General features: G+C 44.6%; 1 protein-coding gene across 1 annotated transcript in view; it reads right to left on the minus strand.

Annotated features, from left to right (window-relative positions):
- The window catches only part of dock3 (dedicator of cytokinesis 3), a 197,212-nt gene extending 186,902 nt beyond the window's left edge, over positions 1–10,310 (minus strand). The window contains exon 1 of the mRNA XM_018747099.2: positions 9,551–10,310. Coding sequence (XP_018602615.1) covers positions 9,551–9,587 — 37 coding nt within the window. The 5' untranslated portion in view covers positions 9,588–10,310. The remainder of the gene's footprint in view (positions 1–9,550) is intronic.
- Between the last annotated feature and the right edge of the window lie 6,872 nt (positions 10,311–17,182).

Raw genomic sequence — 17,182 nt, forward strand, 5'->3', positions numbered from 1 at the left:
GACCCCCAAAACAGTTAAATTTTTGCTTTTGCTTTCAGTGCCATTTTCATGTTTATGGTGTCTTATGCTGCCTTTACTTGCTATTTTAATGCCCTTCAAGGTGGTCTTTTCTGAACATTTTGTTTGAGTTTGTGCTTCGGGGGGTGAATGGCATGGTTTGCTTCATTTTACCAGGACTCATTCTTAAATATGGGTCTGTCTGTGATGCTTTAATATCTCTGTTCATCTTAGGTAGGCTTCTCCTTCCAGCACCAATTCAACATGTATTGCATAGTACAGGGGTGTCCAATGTGTGGCCCGAGGACTGCATGCAGCCCGCAAGGTCATTTGTAAAATTTTATACACCATACCAACCACACATATAATAAATACTTCTGCATCATACAGTTATATTGTCTATATTATATACTGATATTACAGTTATAGTTAAATATGTTTTTCAGTTTAGACATTTGAGGTTCAGTATGTCACTTACTATGATTTTTTTCACGTGTAGCCCTTGGACCAGTTCACAGTTATGATTGTTTCCCTTTGCCAAAAAAGGTTTGACACCTCCGGCGTAGTAGATCACAGCAGCTGTCAGTGACCGCAACTAATGGCTGTCACTACATTAAGGAAAGCAAGGTGGTCAATAAACTGCCTACGAATTAAGAGAGACCGGTTTTCAAAGGAGCGTTACCGTAACATGAACAGTCATGGGCTTAACATTCAGGGAAAATAAATAACACTGGCACACAGCACCGTGGGTTTGGATGGGGCGAAGAAGGACACAGAGGTAGCGTTCGTCTGAAACGTTTTATTGAACACCGGCAGACAGCGAAATAACGCTCTCGATCCGAGGATCCGAGGACCCCGGGACCTCCGGGACCTGCGCTGCCAGCCAGCCTTCCCAGCCTGCTTAGCACCCCCAGACTTTCCCTCAACACACTGGAAAAACAGTCACCACATTAGTTTCCCCATAAATTGCCCCCAGTGGTTGAACACTTACTTTACTCATTTTCCCATAATGCAACTATCTACATTTAACAGATTTCCCGCCTAAACAAACTAACGCGGGTTGTTACGATACTTTGCACCACTAATTGGGCTCAGCTGCATTTTACAGTAAATACAAGTAAGCAGAAGCGTACATCAAGCACTACATGTGACCTTCATCGTAACTGACAACAATGCATAAACTTTATACTCTGGGAGGAATTCTAATAGTCATTCCTTTTATCAGCCTGAAACATTACTGTAATTAAACCCCAGCTAATATTAGCACAAGGGAATTAATACTTCTTAATAGGTTTAAAGACCGACGGCATAACAATGGCGTCTTCAAGAGCTCTTCCAATAGCAGATCCCTGTTGGCATCGGCTCTGCTTAATGTATTAATTGTTTGTTGGTGTCTCCGCAACGCAACAAACGAATAGTCGAGGATCCCCAGACAAAGCCTGTACGACAGATTCCGCAAACTACACTTTGATGAGGATTAAATCAGGGCACAGAAGAGTGTTCTAAGCTCTCAGCTACAGGTGGCGGACAGAAGGTGCTACAAGACCGCAGAGACCATCAGCTACACAAAGTAGGTTATTTAGTTGCTATGCGTGCAAATGGTAATAGAGAAACAAATCGCTTAGCAGCAGTTTACTCGTGGGCCGCACTTTAGGGTCAATATTATGAATACAGCTAGAGAAAGTCACTTTTAGTCTCTAACTTGTTAATAAAATGTGTGGAAGGCACCTTGGTGACAACGGATAGAACGGCGACCATGGCCTAAAGAAAATATCTGAAAAGCGATGTCAAAGTGGGGAAGAAGAAAAGGGAAAGACATCATCATGGAAGTGCAACCTCAGAAGAAGGCATGCAGTCACTGTCCAGTTTGCAAGCAACCGTAGACAAGCTGCTGAAGAAGATGGGTGTGAAGCTCGAGAGCATCCAGTGGTTACCGATAACCAGCCCTTGTCGGTCACCACCAAACAACACTCAACTGGTCACAGCAGCTCTACGAAACCCACTCCTGATTCAAAATATCAACGCGCACCTCATCAGCGGTAAAGGAGTAACTGGCACTAAATTTAATACAGTACATGCAGTAGGAGCATACATATGTATGTGCAGTGTTACGCTAATCCCACTTTCATTCCTCATTTCTGAGATAGTGCTTTCACTCTAGCCCGAGTTAGGAAAAAAATGCCAGGACATGAGCTTTAATCCAGTTAGGGATTTACTGTGTCTTGGATTAATTAACAGGGCGCTTTTCAGAGTGTGTTGCCAGGACCAGCCCTGCCAGGGTGCCCTCCAAGGAGCGGAAGAGAGACACACACAACCTTCCGCGCACAACTGAGACGGTGCTGGATCGGAATGAGACGGGGGACAAGAAACGGGGGTTAATGTCGCTTAAGGAAAATGAATTATTTCTCGTCATTCTAAGGTTTGAACATGAGAACAGCGCCTGTGCGGTTTTACGAGTACACCTGGCTGGCTCAGGGGTGGCAGAGGCACACGATAGCACAATAGAATGCGCAGGAAATGAACTCTTCAAGCATAGTCCCACGGATCATTTGGCGAGACGCTCAATAACAAAGGGAGGGAAGACGCTGACGTATCCAAAACCGATATGACAATACAAATAACAACACGGAGAAGGGGCGCACGGCCAGCCGCGCGAGAACGTGTGCTGGTAGACAGCGGGCGCGACGTGCGGTGCAGGGCCCTCTGTGGCTGAGCCCCGATGTGGTAAGAACCCACGAGGCCTAGCAGCCCCCAGGGGGTAGCGCTGCATTCACGCTGCCCCGTTACATCACAAAGATCCATTCATTAAGCGGTAGAGTGAATAGCCGTTTTCTCAGCCTGCCAGAAACTTCGGGGTTTTTGGAGGGAGCCCAATGCGTTACCTCCCTGTCCGGGCCTGGAATTCCGAACTCCTCCAGTCCCATTAAATTCGGATTTGTTTACAGCGAGGCTGCAGCCTAGGTTTTCCGTTCCCCCTTTTCGGTGCTCCTTGGTAACAGTCATTGGCACAGCAGAGTCATGCATGTCCATTTCTGGGCCTCCAGGACCATGTGAATTCTCATCCCCCCCCCCCTTTGTGTGTATGAAAGCTTTGACTCTGAATTCTCGGGACTGTCGGCAGAGACAGAAGGACCCCCGATCCGCTCTGCCTATGAAGCACGGACAAATAACACGTGGAGGATGCGCAGGACACCTGGTAGATTTAAACAGCTGCGGCCTGTCGGGACAGACCTCAGCAGAACAGCCCAGACATCCGTACCCCGCTTTGCAGGGCTCCTTAAACATTCTTGAGGCCAGGAGCAAGGAACCACAATTATTTAGAGACATAAAGCATTCCGGTGTCTCTACATACTCATGTTTGTCTGGCAAAATACTCCTTCGGGGCAGAGAAGGTGTCCAAGCCTGAACAGCCTGAAGCAGCAGCTATAAGGCCCCAAACAATTAACTAGCAGATCCTACGGCAGCATCCCTCTGAAGCTATGTGGAAAGATATGTAGATGCAATGCATATTTTTTATTGTCTAATGACTCATTTTACAGTTGCATCTCTCAGCCCACCAGCATCAAGGAGTAAACAAAGCGCAAGGTCACCGGTCCACAGGAAAACATAAGCAAAAATAAAACCACTGTAACTCAGAGCGGAGTCTGATTGAGTACTGTACATAACGCTAAAACAGTATCTCGTTGTCTGCATGCATGCAAATGTTTTGTTCAGGGAATATTCCAGTACTATATTGTTCCTTCCATTTACAGTGGCAAAAATATATAAGACACACCCACACTGCCTGTGCCAAGCAGGGTCACGGTGAACCGGAGCCTAACCTGGAAACACCAGGCACAAGGCTGGAGGGGACACACCCAGGATGGGACGCCAGTCTGTCGCAAAGCACCCCAAGCGGGACTCGAACCCAAAACCCACCAGAGAGCAGGACGCGACCAAACCCGTCGCACCACCGCACCCCCGAAAACATACAACTTAATCCGTAATTTAAGCGTTTCTTTTTGTTTCATGGTGCATGGAACAGAGGGTCTAGTTGCCGGTATCATACCGTCATATTGTTTAACACCAAGGACACCCGTCAAATTGATGACGAACAGAAGGACATAGTGGGGACCCTTTTTGATGCTGAGATTATCAAAGTATAAATACTATGCAAAGTTGCAGGACCCTCCTCTTAATAGATGCAAATAAGTGCCTACAAATAATAGCCTTCGCTTTCCTTTAGATATACAGGTAACTGTCCATCGACTAATAAAATCGAATTGGTGTAATTATGGGGTGCAAGACAAATTCAAGAATTTAATATATACGTTACTGCACATTCTTCAAAGCTTAAAACTGATGGTTTTTTCCCGTTGAATTGACCTGTACTTTAATGTCACTAAAAGTAACAGTTATGCCTTACTACAAACTAGCAGGACCCAACCGAAAGCGGTAAATTACTGTAAACGTGGTCTCCAGATTTCACATAGGAAACTGTGATTTCTACTCCATATTGGGAGGCTCTGACATCCTGATACAAACTCGCTGCCGGTACATGACACATCTCATGTGTCACATCCGCTTTTGAAGATTACGTCTGATCAGACTGGCAGGATGCTTCCATCGCAGGATATTAAATTAATTTCCATATCGCATCTCAAATCTGCCATGTACAGCATGAGAAAGGTAACCAGAATTTGCAAGGATTTTCAGAAGTACAAAACCTAAAACCGGAAAGCATATGTATATATGTAATATATAAACAAATCTCCACTCAGTCATTGCTTAAATCTATTAATGTGTTAACTATAAAATTAAACTTAATTTGGAAGTTCAGGTTTTTTTCCATTCCTATGAATGAGTGGAAAAATTTCAATATATCCTCATTCCTTTCACATTTTTAAGGGGCTTATTTATTTATTTATTTATTTATAACTTTTTTCCAGTTCAACTGCTGAGCACTAAGTGGAAAAAATGTGGAACACAGTGCAGTATCCATTATGGGACTTGAACCTTCAACCTTCTAGTATGAAATGATATTTCTTAGCCATTTCACCACACTGCTGCAATGACTGCGCATATATTTATTTATAACTGACTAGTGTCTATTTATACATGTCCCAGAATATTTATAACATTACTTTTCTATTAATTATGACTTCTATTGACTTCACCATAGAAGTGTTGGGGCTTATTTATTTCATTTAAATTATTTATATTAAGTGTGGCAGCGCCTACTGTGCTCTCCAAGGTTCCCGTTAGGTAACTCTTGCTGGTTGCACTGCCATTGCACCAGAATTCACTGAAGGGCAATTTTATTAATTTTCCGAAAATAAAATTTTAAAAATAAATAAGCAAGGAGAAAAAATTCAGAGCAGCACTTGCGACGAGATTTGAGAGCCAGCGTGCAGGTGTGAATAAAGGGGCGATGGTAACGCTTATAAACTGGCGCATTAGCCCCTCTTCACCATGGAAAAGCCGGAATACATTCACGTCTGTTTCTGCACTTAAGGACAACAGCTGATTTAAGGAGCAAAGGGTTTTCAGCCTCAATTTGTCAATATCGAAGCTTCTATACAGAACCCGAGAGGTAATGATAATTCACAAGTTGTTTAAAAAAATGAATTAAGTACACTGATTCTGTGTTAATAAATCTAGACATAAGCCTGTATGTGAGCAAATTCATTTTTGACTGAGACATTTACATTTCTTTTAATTTTCTTGCTAGACTAATAGGCGGTAATGTTGCTTGATCCATCATTCTGATGCAAGTAAGAAGGCAGCCATTGTGTTTCTTCACTAATATTTCAAAATTAATCAATGAGCTTGCTGAGCAAGAATTAACGAACTAACGAATATTTAATTAAACATTTAAGCCACTGATGTAAACAACTATTAAGTTCAATAAATAACTAATGAAGTTTAAAAAGCAACACCCATTATAAATAACACTTGATAACATTTCCACAAATTTTGTTCTATTCATGGAAACACAGACCACTGCACTAAACAGTAATTATTCATATTTCATTTTGATGTGTAGTTAGAACTCAAAACAACTGTAAAGTACTCAGTTAAAAACTGCATTCAGGTATTGCTGTTCTTTCTGCTTCACTGCAGTTCCTTCCCCATCTGTGCAAAGAGTGAGTGGCACAGCAGGTAGTGCTGCTGTCTCACATTGCCTGGGTGGTGCGAGAGGATGTGGGTTCAATCCTTGTTCAGTTGGCATGAAGTTTGCATGTTCTCCCTGTGCCTGTGTGGGTTTCCTGGGGGTGCTCTGGTTTCTCCCCACAGTCCAATGACATGTTGGTTGGTAGGGTTCCCCCATAGTGTGTGAGTGACAGAGAGAGTGTGTTCCACTGATGCATAGATGAGTGACCCATTGTAAGTAGTGTATCTAGTCACCACAGTGAATAAGGTGTGTGGGCTCATAACACTACATAGAGTTCATTGGAAGTCACTTTGGAGAAGAGTGTCTGCTAAATGAATAAATGTAAGAGCGCAAAAAATTGAAGTGATAACTCACTTTTCAGTATACTTTTGCATACAATTTGTAATCATGTACAATTAAAGTGCTTTAGAATCTGACATACGTCACTGTTATATATAGGTTGACATCTCTGAGATGTCAGTCAAAGGGAACAGAGATGTGGAGAATAAAAGAAACATCATGGTTAGGTTCAAGACATTTTATAACAATCTGCCTCACTGACAGTCCTTCAGAATTACAAACAAAAACATATAAAGTGGTTAATTCCGTCTCCTGTTTGCGTCGTTACTCATTGTCTAGTCATATCACTGTCTAATTTGTCACTGTCTGAAAGAATCAAAGGAGCAGTTTCAACACATATAAAATTTCATGATGGAAAAGTACCCCGAAAGGACTAATTTTGACACTAATTTTTCCATTACAAAACAAACTTAAGAACTTAGACCAAAGCAATTACTTAAACATTTCATCTTTTCAATCCATGACGAACTGAACATGTATGATCAATAAAGTTCATGAGTAAACCATGTATATGATTTACTCATGTATACTTTACATGTAAAAAACTGTACTAAAGTGTGCTACTTTCCATGAGTTTTTATAAGGACATCCACAAAGAAAATAAAATATGACAGTCCTTTATTAAAATGCCACAGGAATTGCAACTAAATTATGATGTGGTGAAATATGATTTTTTTTTTTTTTTTAAGAATGGCAGCAGTACCCTGGCACAAAAAAAAGAAAAAAAAGTTCATTGCTTATTTCTAAATATACTGCCATCAAGGAGTAAATTCCCAGTTTTCACACCTCCATGATTATGAAGCGTAGAAAATGAAAATTAGTACACAATCAGAAATCAGTGCTAAATCACTCTTCAATATCAGTACTGAACAAGATTGACAGTGTAACATCACTTGTGAGGGTCACACAGTTAAGGGATAACAACATGTTTCTGGATGATTAATCATGTAATACTGTAATTGTGAAGACATGTAGACAGAATTAAAGTGGTATTAGAGGGGAAATATCTGTTATATTAATTAAATTCCCATAGTTCATAACACTTTTTTCATTTTTAAACAATATCTGTTCCAAGTCAAAAATATCTCTTTTCGACTTGGCTGAACAGTCAACTCATCACCTTGAAGGAGAGGAATTTCACATCACTTCCCACTTTCACACATACCGGTACAGTGGTACTATACTATATTTACTGTAATATTCTCTTCGGTCTTATAACTGTACTGAATTACTGCCCCCTCACAGCACCTGGGCTCGTCTCGATGTTGGTTCGAACCCAGCTCAGTCTGTGCGGAGTTTGCAAGTTCTCCCCTTGTCTGGGTGGGTTTCCTCCACACTCCAAGCATGGCGGCGACTACGAGTTGCCTAGAAGAGTGTGTACATAAGTGATCCAACGTCTGTGTGTGTGTGTGTGTGTGTGTGTGTGTGTGGCTACCCTGTGGTGAACCGGTGTCCCATCGAGGGTGTACCCCCCAGCCTCGTGCCCTGTTATTCCAGGAAAGGCACCAGACCGCTGCCACCCTGACAGGGAAAAGGGTTTCACGTGACTCTTCTTACACTAGGAACTACTTTGTTTTGTCCCAACACCAACTGTACTACATTCACTGTACTATTCTATACTTATACTTATTATTATACTTATTATTATTCTATTTAACATGCTATTCTTTCTAGTACTACCTGTACTGTATCTACTGTATTACTCTGCTCTAATATTAAAATAGCACACATACTGTACTATTCTGTGTAATACTAATTGTAGCATGTGTATTCTACTATTCCATCCTAATACTGACTGTATTCTATGTGCAGTGCTATTATATCCTAATACTGACTTTACTATATGTACTATACTGTTCTATAATAGACTACTATATGTACTATTCTAGCTAATACAGACTGTACTATATGTACCGTACTCATTCTAATAGACTTACTGCATGTGCTGTACTGTTAAATCCTAATACTGACTGTACAACATGTACTGTACTATATATACACTGTACTGTCTAAAAATGACTGTAGTATAGACACAGTACAGTTCTAGCTTAATACTGACAACTATATTTACTGTACTATCATATTCAGTCAGATCCTAACAGTTCGGTTCTCCTATCTGAGCACATCGCACCCCAGGTGGGGATGCAGGCTCCAGTATGTAAGGATGCAATGTGCTGTAGCTATTATCTCTTGCTAACCCATCCACTGGAACAGAATCCCAAGAGCACTGGCTGTGCATTTACAGAAAACCACAAAAACGGCACGAGCAAACAATAACCTGCTGTATCACACAGTTAAGCCAAAATCCTTTACTCTCTCTCTATCATATGTCGTCAACACGGTTTCGCAACACCATGAATCGCTGGTAAACATATTTAGTTAAAATGGCATTGATATATAAAATGATCTGTTAGTATCCCCGTTCCGTTCTGCCATTGTTGTTGTTATTATTATTATTATTATTATTATTATTATTAATAATAATAATACAGTATGTGCCTAGCGATGCACCTGTTGGAGAGCCGCTCGTTGCGAGCGCCCCCTGTCGGTAGGCAGCACACTGCCGCACTCTGTTTTGTTCCATTCTAACATCTTCACCTTTTTTCCACACCTTGGGTCCGTTATGAGACCTTTTCCCTGCGCTGAGATCTGCACACTTCACAACAACAAAAACATCTCTGCAAATTCCAGAATACATACGGCAACGCCAACACAAATCAGTGCAGGGTGCCGAATAAAAAACAGTTTAACGTTCGACAACATTAATTTAAGACATGTGTGTGAGCAGGAGTGCTTTCCATTCTGTACAAACAAAGCCGGTCTTTCGGGGTTTCTTTTGTTGTCGGAGAGACAGTTGTCGAAATAAGGCAGCGGTGGGGTGCGCGGACTGGCAGGAACAGACAGGGCGCACAGACGCGCACAGACGCGCTTTCACGCTCGAGCACAGGGACAAGCTTGAAGCGAGCGCGCGGATCATGATCATGATCATCATCATCATCATGCTATGTGTGAAACTGCGTGTTTGTTTCGCTACGTTCGCTGAGCAAGTGCTCCACTCACCCACTCCGATCTTCTCCTCCTCCGTGGGGGTCCACATGATGCTGGCGGTGCGGGTTCCCGCTTCGCTCCCTCTCTTCAGTCCCGCATCAACGAGTCAAAGTTAGCGGCTCTCCTACCCGCAGCGGAGCGCCGGCCGCATCCCAGCGCACGGAACGGGAAGGGAGGGGAGCGTGGGTTGGGGGGGGGGGGGAGGAGGAAGAGAGCCCAAAGTGCGTCTTTCTCACTCGCTGGTGGTGGTGGTGCCTCGGATCTTCTTCAGCATCATCAGCATCCCTCCGCTGGCCAAACTGACGACCGTGGTCTGCGCCTCACTAGTACTCAGTCTGTGTGTGTGCGTGCGTCGCTCTGTCTGTGTGTGTGTGTGTGTGTGTGTGTGTGTGTGTGTGTGTGTGTGCGTCTCAACGGCGCAGCGTCAGCCTCTCCCGATCGAACAGCCAACACACACTTTTTGTACAGTACGTATTAATCCCTGCGCTCCGGCGGATTCCTGCGAAGCGCTTTTTCTGGCGGTAGCCGCGGCGCAGCCCCGGAACGCGCTGCTCTCCTCGGACGTGATAACTCGCAGGACCCGCGTCGCTCTCGCTCCTCCGGAGGAGTAAACAGTAAATAAATAAATAAATAAATAAAGGAGAAGAAGAGGAGCGCTGTGTCGCTGTGCGCGCCGCTCGGAGAAGCGGACTCCTTCACCGTGTGACACAGCGTGTCCGCCGCTGCGCCATCTTCTTCGGCCGCTCCGTCACATGACGCCGCGCAGCGCAGGTCCGCGTCCCCGTCTCCGTCCCCCGTCCCCGTGCGCCGGGACAGCAGCGAGCGACAGAGCGGCTCGAGCCCCGGCCCGTGTGCGTGCGCGCGCGCGCGCGTGTGTGTGTGTGTGAGAGAGAGAGAGAGAGAGAGAGAGAGAGTGTACAGCGCGCTCGTGTCCGCACTCCAGAGGGACCCGGCACTTCGCTCGAGATTAAATTGAGAGCATTACATAGTCGGATGTATCTCGCCTTCCTCCACTTAGTATTTTATTTTTATTGTTTCTTTAAAGAGGTTCAGGGACGAATTTGGCGTCTCGAGGTTTAGTTTCATACTCTTGTTATGAATTACATTTATTTAATATACTACTATAATTAGAACCGGTGTTAAGTGCTTTATATAGTTTAAAAAAGTTAAACACATAACATAATGTGTTAGAAACATAATATATACACACACATTCACTGGGCACTAAAACTTGTACACCTGCTCCTTCGTGCAATTAATTATTAATTATCCAATCAGCATGTGGCACGAGTTCAACGTATAAAATAAAACCCAGTATATTAGAATGGTGTGTGTCAGTATATTTATCATCATGTATATGAACACATATACAGATATACAGTATCTAAATAGATACGCTATATGATATCACTTGCAGCACAAAAAGCAGCTGGAAAAACAAGACATAATGGACAGAATACATCCGTCTTCAACTAAAATCCAGATCCTCGTTCTAAAACCATTTTATGGTTTAAATTCTATGGAGTAATATAAAATGGTTCTAGTTCTAAAAGTCTCTATTCTTAGTTTAGTAATTACTTGCGTCCTGAGAACTTGAACTTCCTGGAAGGCTTTAAACTGTCCTGAGTTTAAACTTGGAAACTATACTTTATGAGGCGTTGGAGTATATTGGCTATCCTGGAAGATTGATCACTGACATGGAAATCCTGATCGTGATTAACGTTGTTGTGAAATGGGCCGATGGTCTACAATCCTTTTGAGACATATTACTAAAGGCTTCAGTCAGAGTTTTGACAAAGTATGCCTTATTATGATGAATTTCCCCCATGGTTATTAATAAAATACCATCTCACCATGTCTTATTCATGGTGCCGTCTTATTTATCTGTTCTCCAGGATTTTCCCACGGTGCTTGGCATGTCTGTATGATTTGCCCTCGATTCCACCGAAACGCTGCTCCATTGTCGGCCAGCAGGGGGCGTAGTGGTTACAGTTGTGACGTTAAAATGGTTTCTATTTCAAATATTCCTCCTGCTGTAAAATCCCCGGTCAAGAAATTTACCCTGAGTTGATAGGTAAAGAATACCCAGCTATATAAAGAGGTAAATCATTGTAATGCTGACTCTCTAACCCTGTAAGTCGCCTTGGTCGAAGGTGACAGATAAATAAAGACTTGTAATGAAGCAAATGCTTCACCCCTCACACTTCAGATCTCTGATAGCTGCTGATCGCAACATTCCCCAAAGTTTTATTTGCTAAATATGTCATTAAACGTCAGTCAGCGCAGCCGCCAAACAGAGCAGCTGGGAGGCGTACAGTAACACCTTCGCTTATTTTCGCCCAAATTTGTTTAGATTGAACGCATAACAAAAAAGTGCGACCAGTTATGAAAATGGGCGTGAGAGCAGCAGGAGGCATCCGGGCTAATGGAGCCAATTGTGGCAGCGGTGATCATCAAAGCCTCATCAGCATAATTCTCCTTTAGAAGTTAAGTCAAGGTTGCCAGAACCCATATGGTTTGCGACCCACAATTGGAACTTGAGTAAATACCGCATGTGCTCAGTGTTGCTCTGGGATGCCGAAAGGAATAATGACACGAGCCTTTGATCTTAAACTTACTGGCAATTACCTTGACAACTGTTAGTGTGTCACGGCGCTTCATGAAGGCAGGATCACCGTTGCTGAGTTGCGTATTGTTTCTTGCACACTGATGTGCGTTGTGCCCACATCCCCCGGTGCCTTGGGGGGGACTCCCGCATCCGGCTCCTCGAGGCAACTCCCGCCTCTCCGGCCTCACACCTGCCCACATGGGGGGGGGCGCCATGTGAGCGGAAGGCGGCAGCGCGTGCGAGTGAACCCAGATCTCTCGAAAACACGCTTCTCCAAGACCCGGCACTGTCATTTCACCCCAGAGGCTAATGCTTTTATTCGTGCGTGAATCGAGGCCAGGCGTCTCCGGGTCTCCGTGCCGTGACACACGATGGCGGCCGAATTTCCCGCCGGATTCCGGTACGAGCGCCACGCTTTGGAGCAGCCCTTCGGAGAGCGTGTGCTGTTTTGGCCTGATCGAGTTGATCGTGTCCCGCTGCACATTCGTGCGCCTTTCTCCACACATCATATAACTGGAGGCTTATGAATTTCAATGCTGATCCCATTTATAAGTTCCCCGTATGACAGGCCTACTTTTATATAACCTGTGCTATTTTCCCTTGTCGAAGAACACCTAAAAATTACATTCATGTCATAAGCACTTATCCCAGCACTAAAAAGAGGGGGGAAATGTAATGCAAAGTAATTAGTCCTTTTACCAGTGGACGGCAGGTTTGTTACAATAAAAGGGCATGAATTTCCATTTTAATTCACACACTTTGGGTTTCGGGTGCTTTTTGATGTGTCTCGCAGACCCACCTGGACAGACTAATTAATTTTACTATTTGAGCACGAGTTTGGTGAAAACTGGCAACCAGGAATGGCACGAATGTGTGTGTGTCTGTCTGTCTGAAGTGTTGGAGCTAATGGATTCATTGACCTCATTCTGCTAGACAGAGCGAAGCATCTGGTCACCTCTCCAGCATCTGACACATCCTGACTGTGCAATATCCCGCAGCAAAAGCCTGATGCAGCTCTTCCTATGTCTTATATAATTAACGACACATAATTGGGCCAAATTCTCTGCGCGTAAGAATCTTGCTCGTTACTCCCCTTCCTCTTCTACATATGTGAGGAAATACTTCTGCGCAAAGCATGTCTCGCGGAACACTTGGAGCGCAACTTGTTGCACGCATAAAAGAGCAGCCGGGTCCTTGCGTTCCTATATATTTATATAGGTAAATTCCTATTTATGCCTTTTTTTTTTAAGCTGTTCATTGTTACTCTGGTTTATTCATTAAATTATTTTTACATGTTTTTACATGTCTCTATTGGAGGGGGTGGGAGGGTTGGGGTCAAGCTTTGTGCTTACTGTACTGGACAATGTGTGGGTTTCACCTCTAGGAAACTCTCAAACTAAGTCTTAAAAAGCAATAGCAGGCAGTACAAGTAACTGTAGGTGGGGAGTTAAGAAGCATCAAAACCAAAATATATAGACTAACAGTAACTGAGTAATAGACAAATTGGTAAAGGGGCGGCATAGTGGCACCGGCGCCTCATAGCACCTAGGCTGTACGTTCGAATCCTGCTCAGTCTGGGTGTGTCTCCCCCCATGGTCCAAACACATGTGTTTCTCATCAACTGGTGATTCTAAATTGGCTGTAGTGCGTGTGGTTGCCGGGAATGGCCTGGCATCCCATCTATGGTGTCTCTATTTAACCTTGTGGTCTTTCAGGATAGGCTCCAGACCACCATGACCCTGATTAGGACAAGAATTTATGGAAAGTGGAAGGGAAGCAGAGGATCAGAACCTTGATCAGGTGCATCATTCCTCACGTGGATCCTCAGAGAGGAGAGTTAATCCCATGTTCATCCAGAGATCTTTGCTTTTCATTTCTCTTTTGCATTTATTTATTCGGCCGACGCTTTTCTCAAGTGCAACTGGCTAAAGGGTAACAGGGCATGACGTGGGATTCAAACCTGAGAACCTTGGAGTAACCATAGTATTACCACAACGCTACTTGATGCTCCATTTTCAAGTCTCTTGCTTCTTCTCGTGAGGGTTCCAAGCGCCTTAGGAACCTACAACGGCTGCCTGGAGGCCGCTGGAAAAATACACCATGTTCCTCAAACCACATCCCCTGCTATGGCTTTGGCTTCACACTCTGCTGCTCCGACCTTAAATCAGGAACCGGACGGCTATTCGTGGTCCCAGTGGAAAACACCAGATTGAAATGTAGTCGCTTCTGCAAGGTCTAAACTGCCGTATGAGAGGGAAACGTTCCGTGGCACCTTCTCGCACATGTGTTTGGCTTTGTTGCCGGTGCAAAGGGGACAGAAGCGATAACTGTGCTCTGCGTGTCTGGATCATTTGGACGGAGCACGACGTCCACCTCCTCCTCCGGTCGATTGCGCTTCTCCGCATTCGCGGGGAGATTCATTACAGCGCAGGAGCTTTCATGCCGCAGTCCAGGTACGCAGCTGCCCCGGATGGGGGATGGCAGCGGGGGCGGCTGTCGTCTGCTCATGATTAAGACAGAGAGGCAGCGCGTCGGCCGTTTAGCCTGTCGGGCCGCCTACCGCTCATTCGGCCGACAGCGGGACGGAATCAGCGTTCGAGGGAAAGCAATCAGATGTGGAGCGTGAGAAACAGAGGAGTGTGTGCGTGCGTCCCGTTTCTCTCCCCGCACACACTATCCACATTCACAGCCACAGCCTGCCTTCCTGCCACACGCGCACATGTCAGTAAGGCCGCGAACACGGTCCACTTCGCACCGTGACACGCGTGACATCACGTTCTCCTGCAGCGCGTTGGAAAAATACCTGTTGTATCAATAGGGGGTTTCTATGGAAACTGAACGAAAACAAATCATTTCTGCGGCATCTATACGATACGAGAGGCGACTTTACGGAAACGCCCACGACGAGCTTCGGCATTAAACGGGCGCTTTGAGCATGAGGTAACCATGGTGATGTAACGGCAACTTGCCTCACTTGCCGAAGACAATAAGTAAACATTAACAGCGGTGCACTTTCTCGGCCCGTGCAGAGCGCAGCCACAAGGCACCGTCCGCCGAGATGATAGTGAGCTCTGCTGGCAAGATAATGCGTAATGACACGACGCTAACCTGAAAGTGGCCAGTGCCCTGTTCGAGTCTCACACACAGGGGGCCCTGCTGTAGTACCCTTGAGCGCAGCACTTAATCCGAGTTGCTCTAGGGAAACATCCAGCTGTATAAATGTCTTTAATTGTATGTTGCTTCGACAAGAGCGCCGGCGGAGCTGCAAAATAAGTAAATGAAATTAGCGGCTAACGCCGAGCTCTTGGGATACAAGCTAATTAGTATTCAAACAGCACGATGACTAAATAAAGTATGACGGGGTCGCCGACACTTGACGGCAATCACGTGGCTCTTAAAACCAGGGATGTTCCACATGAATTGTTCCCATCGGACCTTTTATTCCATCTCCACACACTGACCCCGCTGCCTCCTCGCCATGTGCCAGGAGGTAAATCGGCGAGGACAGGCCGACCGCACCCTAACCGGGATCTCGGACACAGGAACGCCCGCAAAAGCCAGAAGCCAGCAATTGGGAGCGCAAGGCTGCGATCAGAGAGCAGCACCGGTCTGCAGAACGTTTCACCGATACGGCTGCAACGGGCGGCACGATGTCTGGTTACACGCACCACAAATTCAGAAAAAGTTGAAGATTAATGTTATTTTATATACACATCACAGGTTCATCATCAGTTAGCACATGAAAGAAATGTGAGGTGGTAATGGCACAGACGCTGACCAGGGCAGCGGGTTCTCCCCCCCCCCCTCCGTTTCCAGTAACGGCTTGTCTGGTAAAGGCTGCCCATGGTCCAGAGCCTATCCCAGAAGCACAGGTATGGGGGCCTGGTGCACCATGGACAGGATGGCAGTCCATCACAGGACTATCACACACACACAGAAATTTAGTGTAATGCAGTCACCAATTTACCTGAAACACGGGTCTTTTGACTGGGGAGGAAACCCACAAAACATGGGAAGAACACATCAGTTGTGCTCAGATCCTCTTTCAAACTCAGTGTAGGAGGCATAAAGAAGGAATGTTACCTGCTGCATCACTGTGTCACCCACGATAGGTCTTGCAGTACCTTTTTCTGCTTTGCACTGGTAAAAGGTACAGTACGGTAAATCAAAACAGAAATGACAAAGGGTCCTATCAGAAGATGGGAATGGAACATTAAGTGCTGTAGCACTCCTATTTAAAATCCTTTTAGGTTATAAAACAGTGCTTAATATGTACAGTACACAGAGACTGTCCACAGCACTGTAAGCAGAAGAGCTGCCAGGGCATCTGTCCTGAATAAATTATGATCGTTGTATGAAAACTGAAAACCTGGCCTTGCCGCAGGGAGGACTACTCCCCCCGCACCTAACCTCAGTACTTCCCGTGTGTAAACCTTTCATACACCTTTTCCTTTCATTTTCCCCAGGATAAAAATTGTCACACTGCCACAAGGTTTTCCAGCAGAGCAAACACCAGTCACTTCCGCTTATCGCTCATCAAAAGCGTTCAATCAACGATGGTGTGTCTAAACATCTAGGAAGGAGGGGGTCATACCCAGGTGTATATCTTTGCTACGGCAGGAAAAAAAAGGTTTGGAATGCTGAAATGTGAACTACAGATTCCACCAAAAAAAAAAAAAAAAAAAAGGAGAGGGAAAAACCCCTCAACCTAAATGAAAAAAACATAACGATCCGTGTAGTCGTGCTGCAGTTTTTACCATTATCCCTGTACCTCTTCATAGTGAAAGTTCCTGCTGTGTTAAAAGGGAGTACATCCTAAGACAGCAGCTGAACACATTAAGCATTCAATATTTTAATTACTTTCTTTACAGTAAAAATAGTTGATACATTCTGTACAGAGCAGTTATACAAATCTATACATCTGTGGCCTTTTCCAGTTTCTCAAATTTGAAGCAAACGTGACAGACACACTAAACCAAAAACAGGAAAAACAAGACGTAAATACAAATAATTAACAACTTGAGCACTTTGGTATA

The sequence above is a fragment of the Scleropages formosus genome, chromosome 22 (genome assembly GCF_900964775.1).
Source record: "Scleropages formosus chromosome 22, fSclFor1.1, whole genome shotgun sequence".
Classification (NCBI taxonomy): domain Eukaryota; kingdom Metazoa; phylum Chordata; class Actinopteri; order Osteoglossiformes; family Osteoglossidae; genus Scleropages; species Scleropages formosus.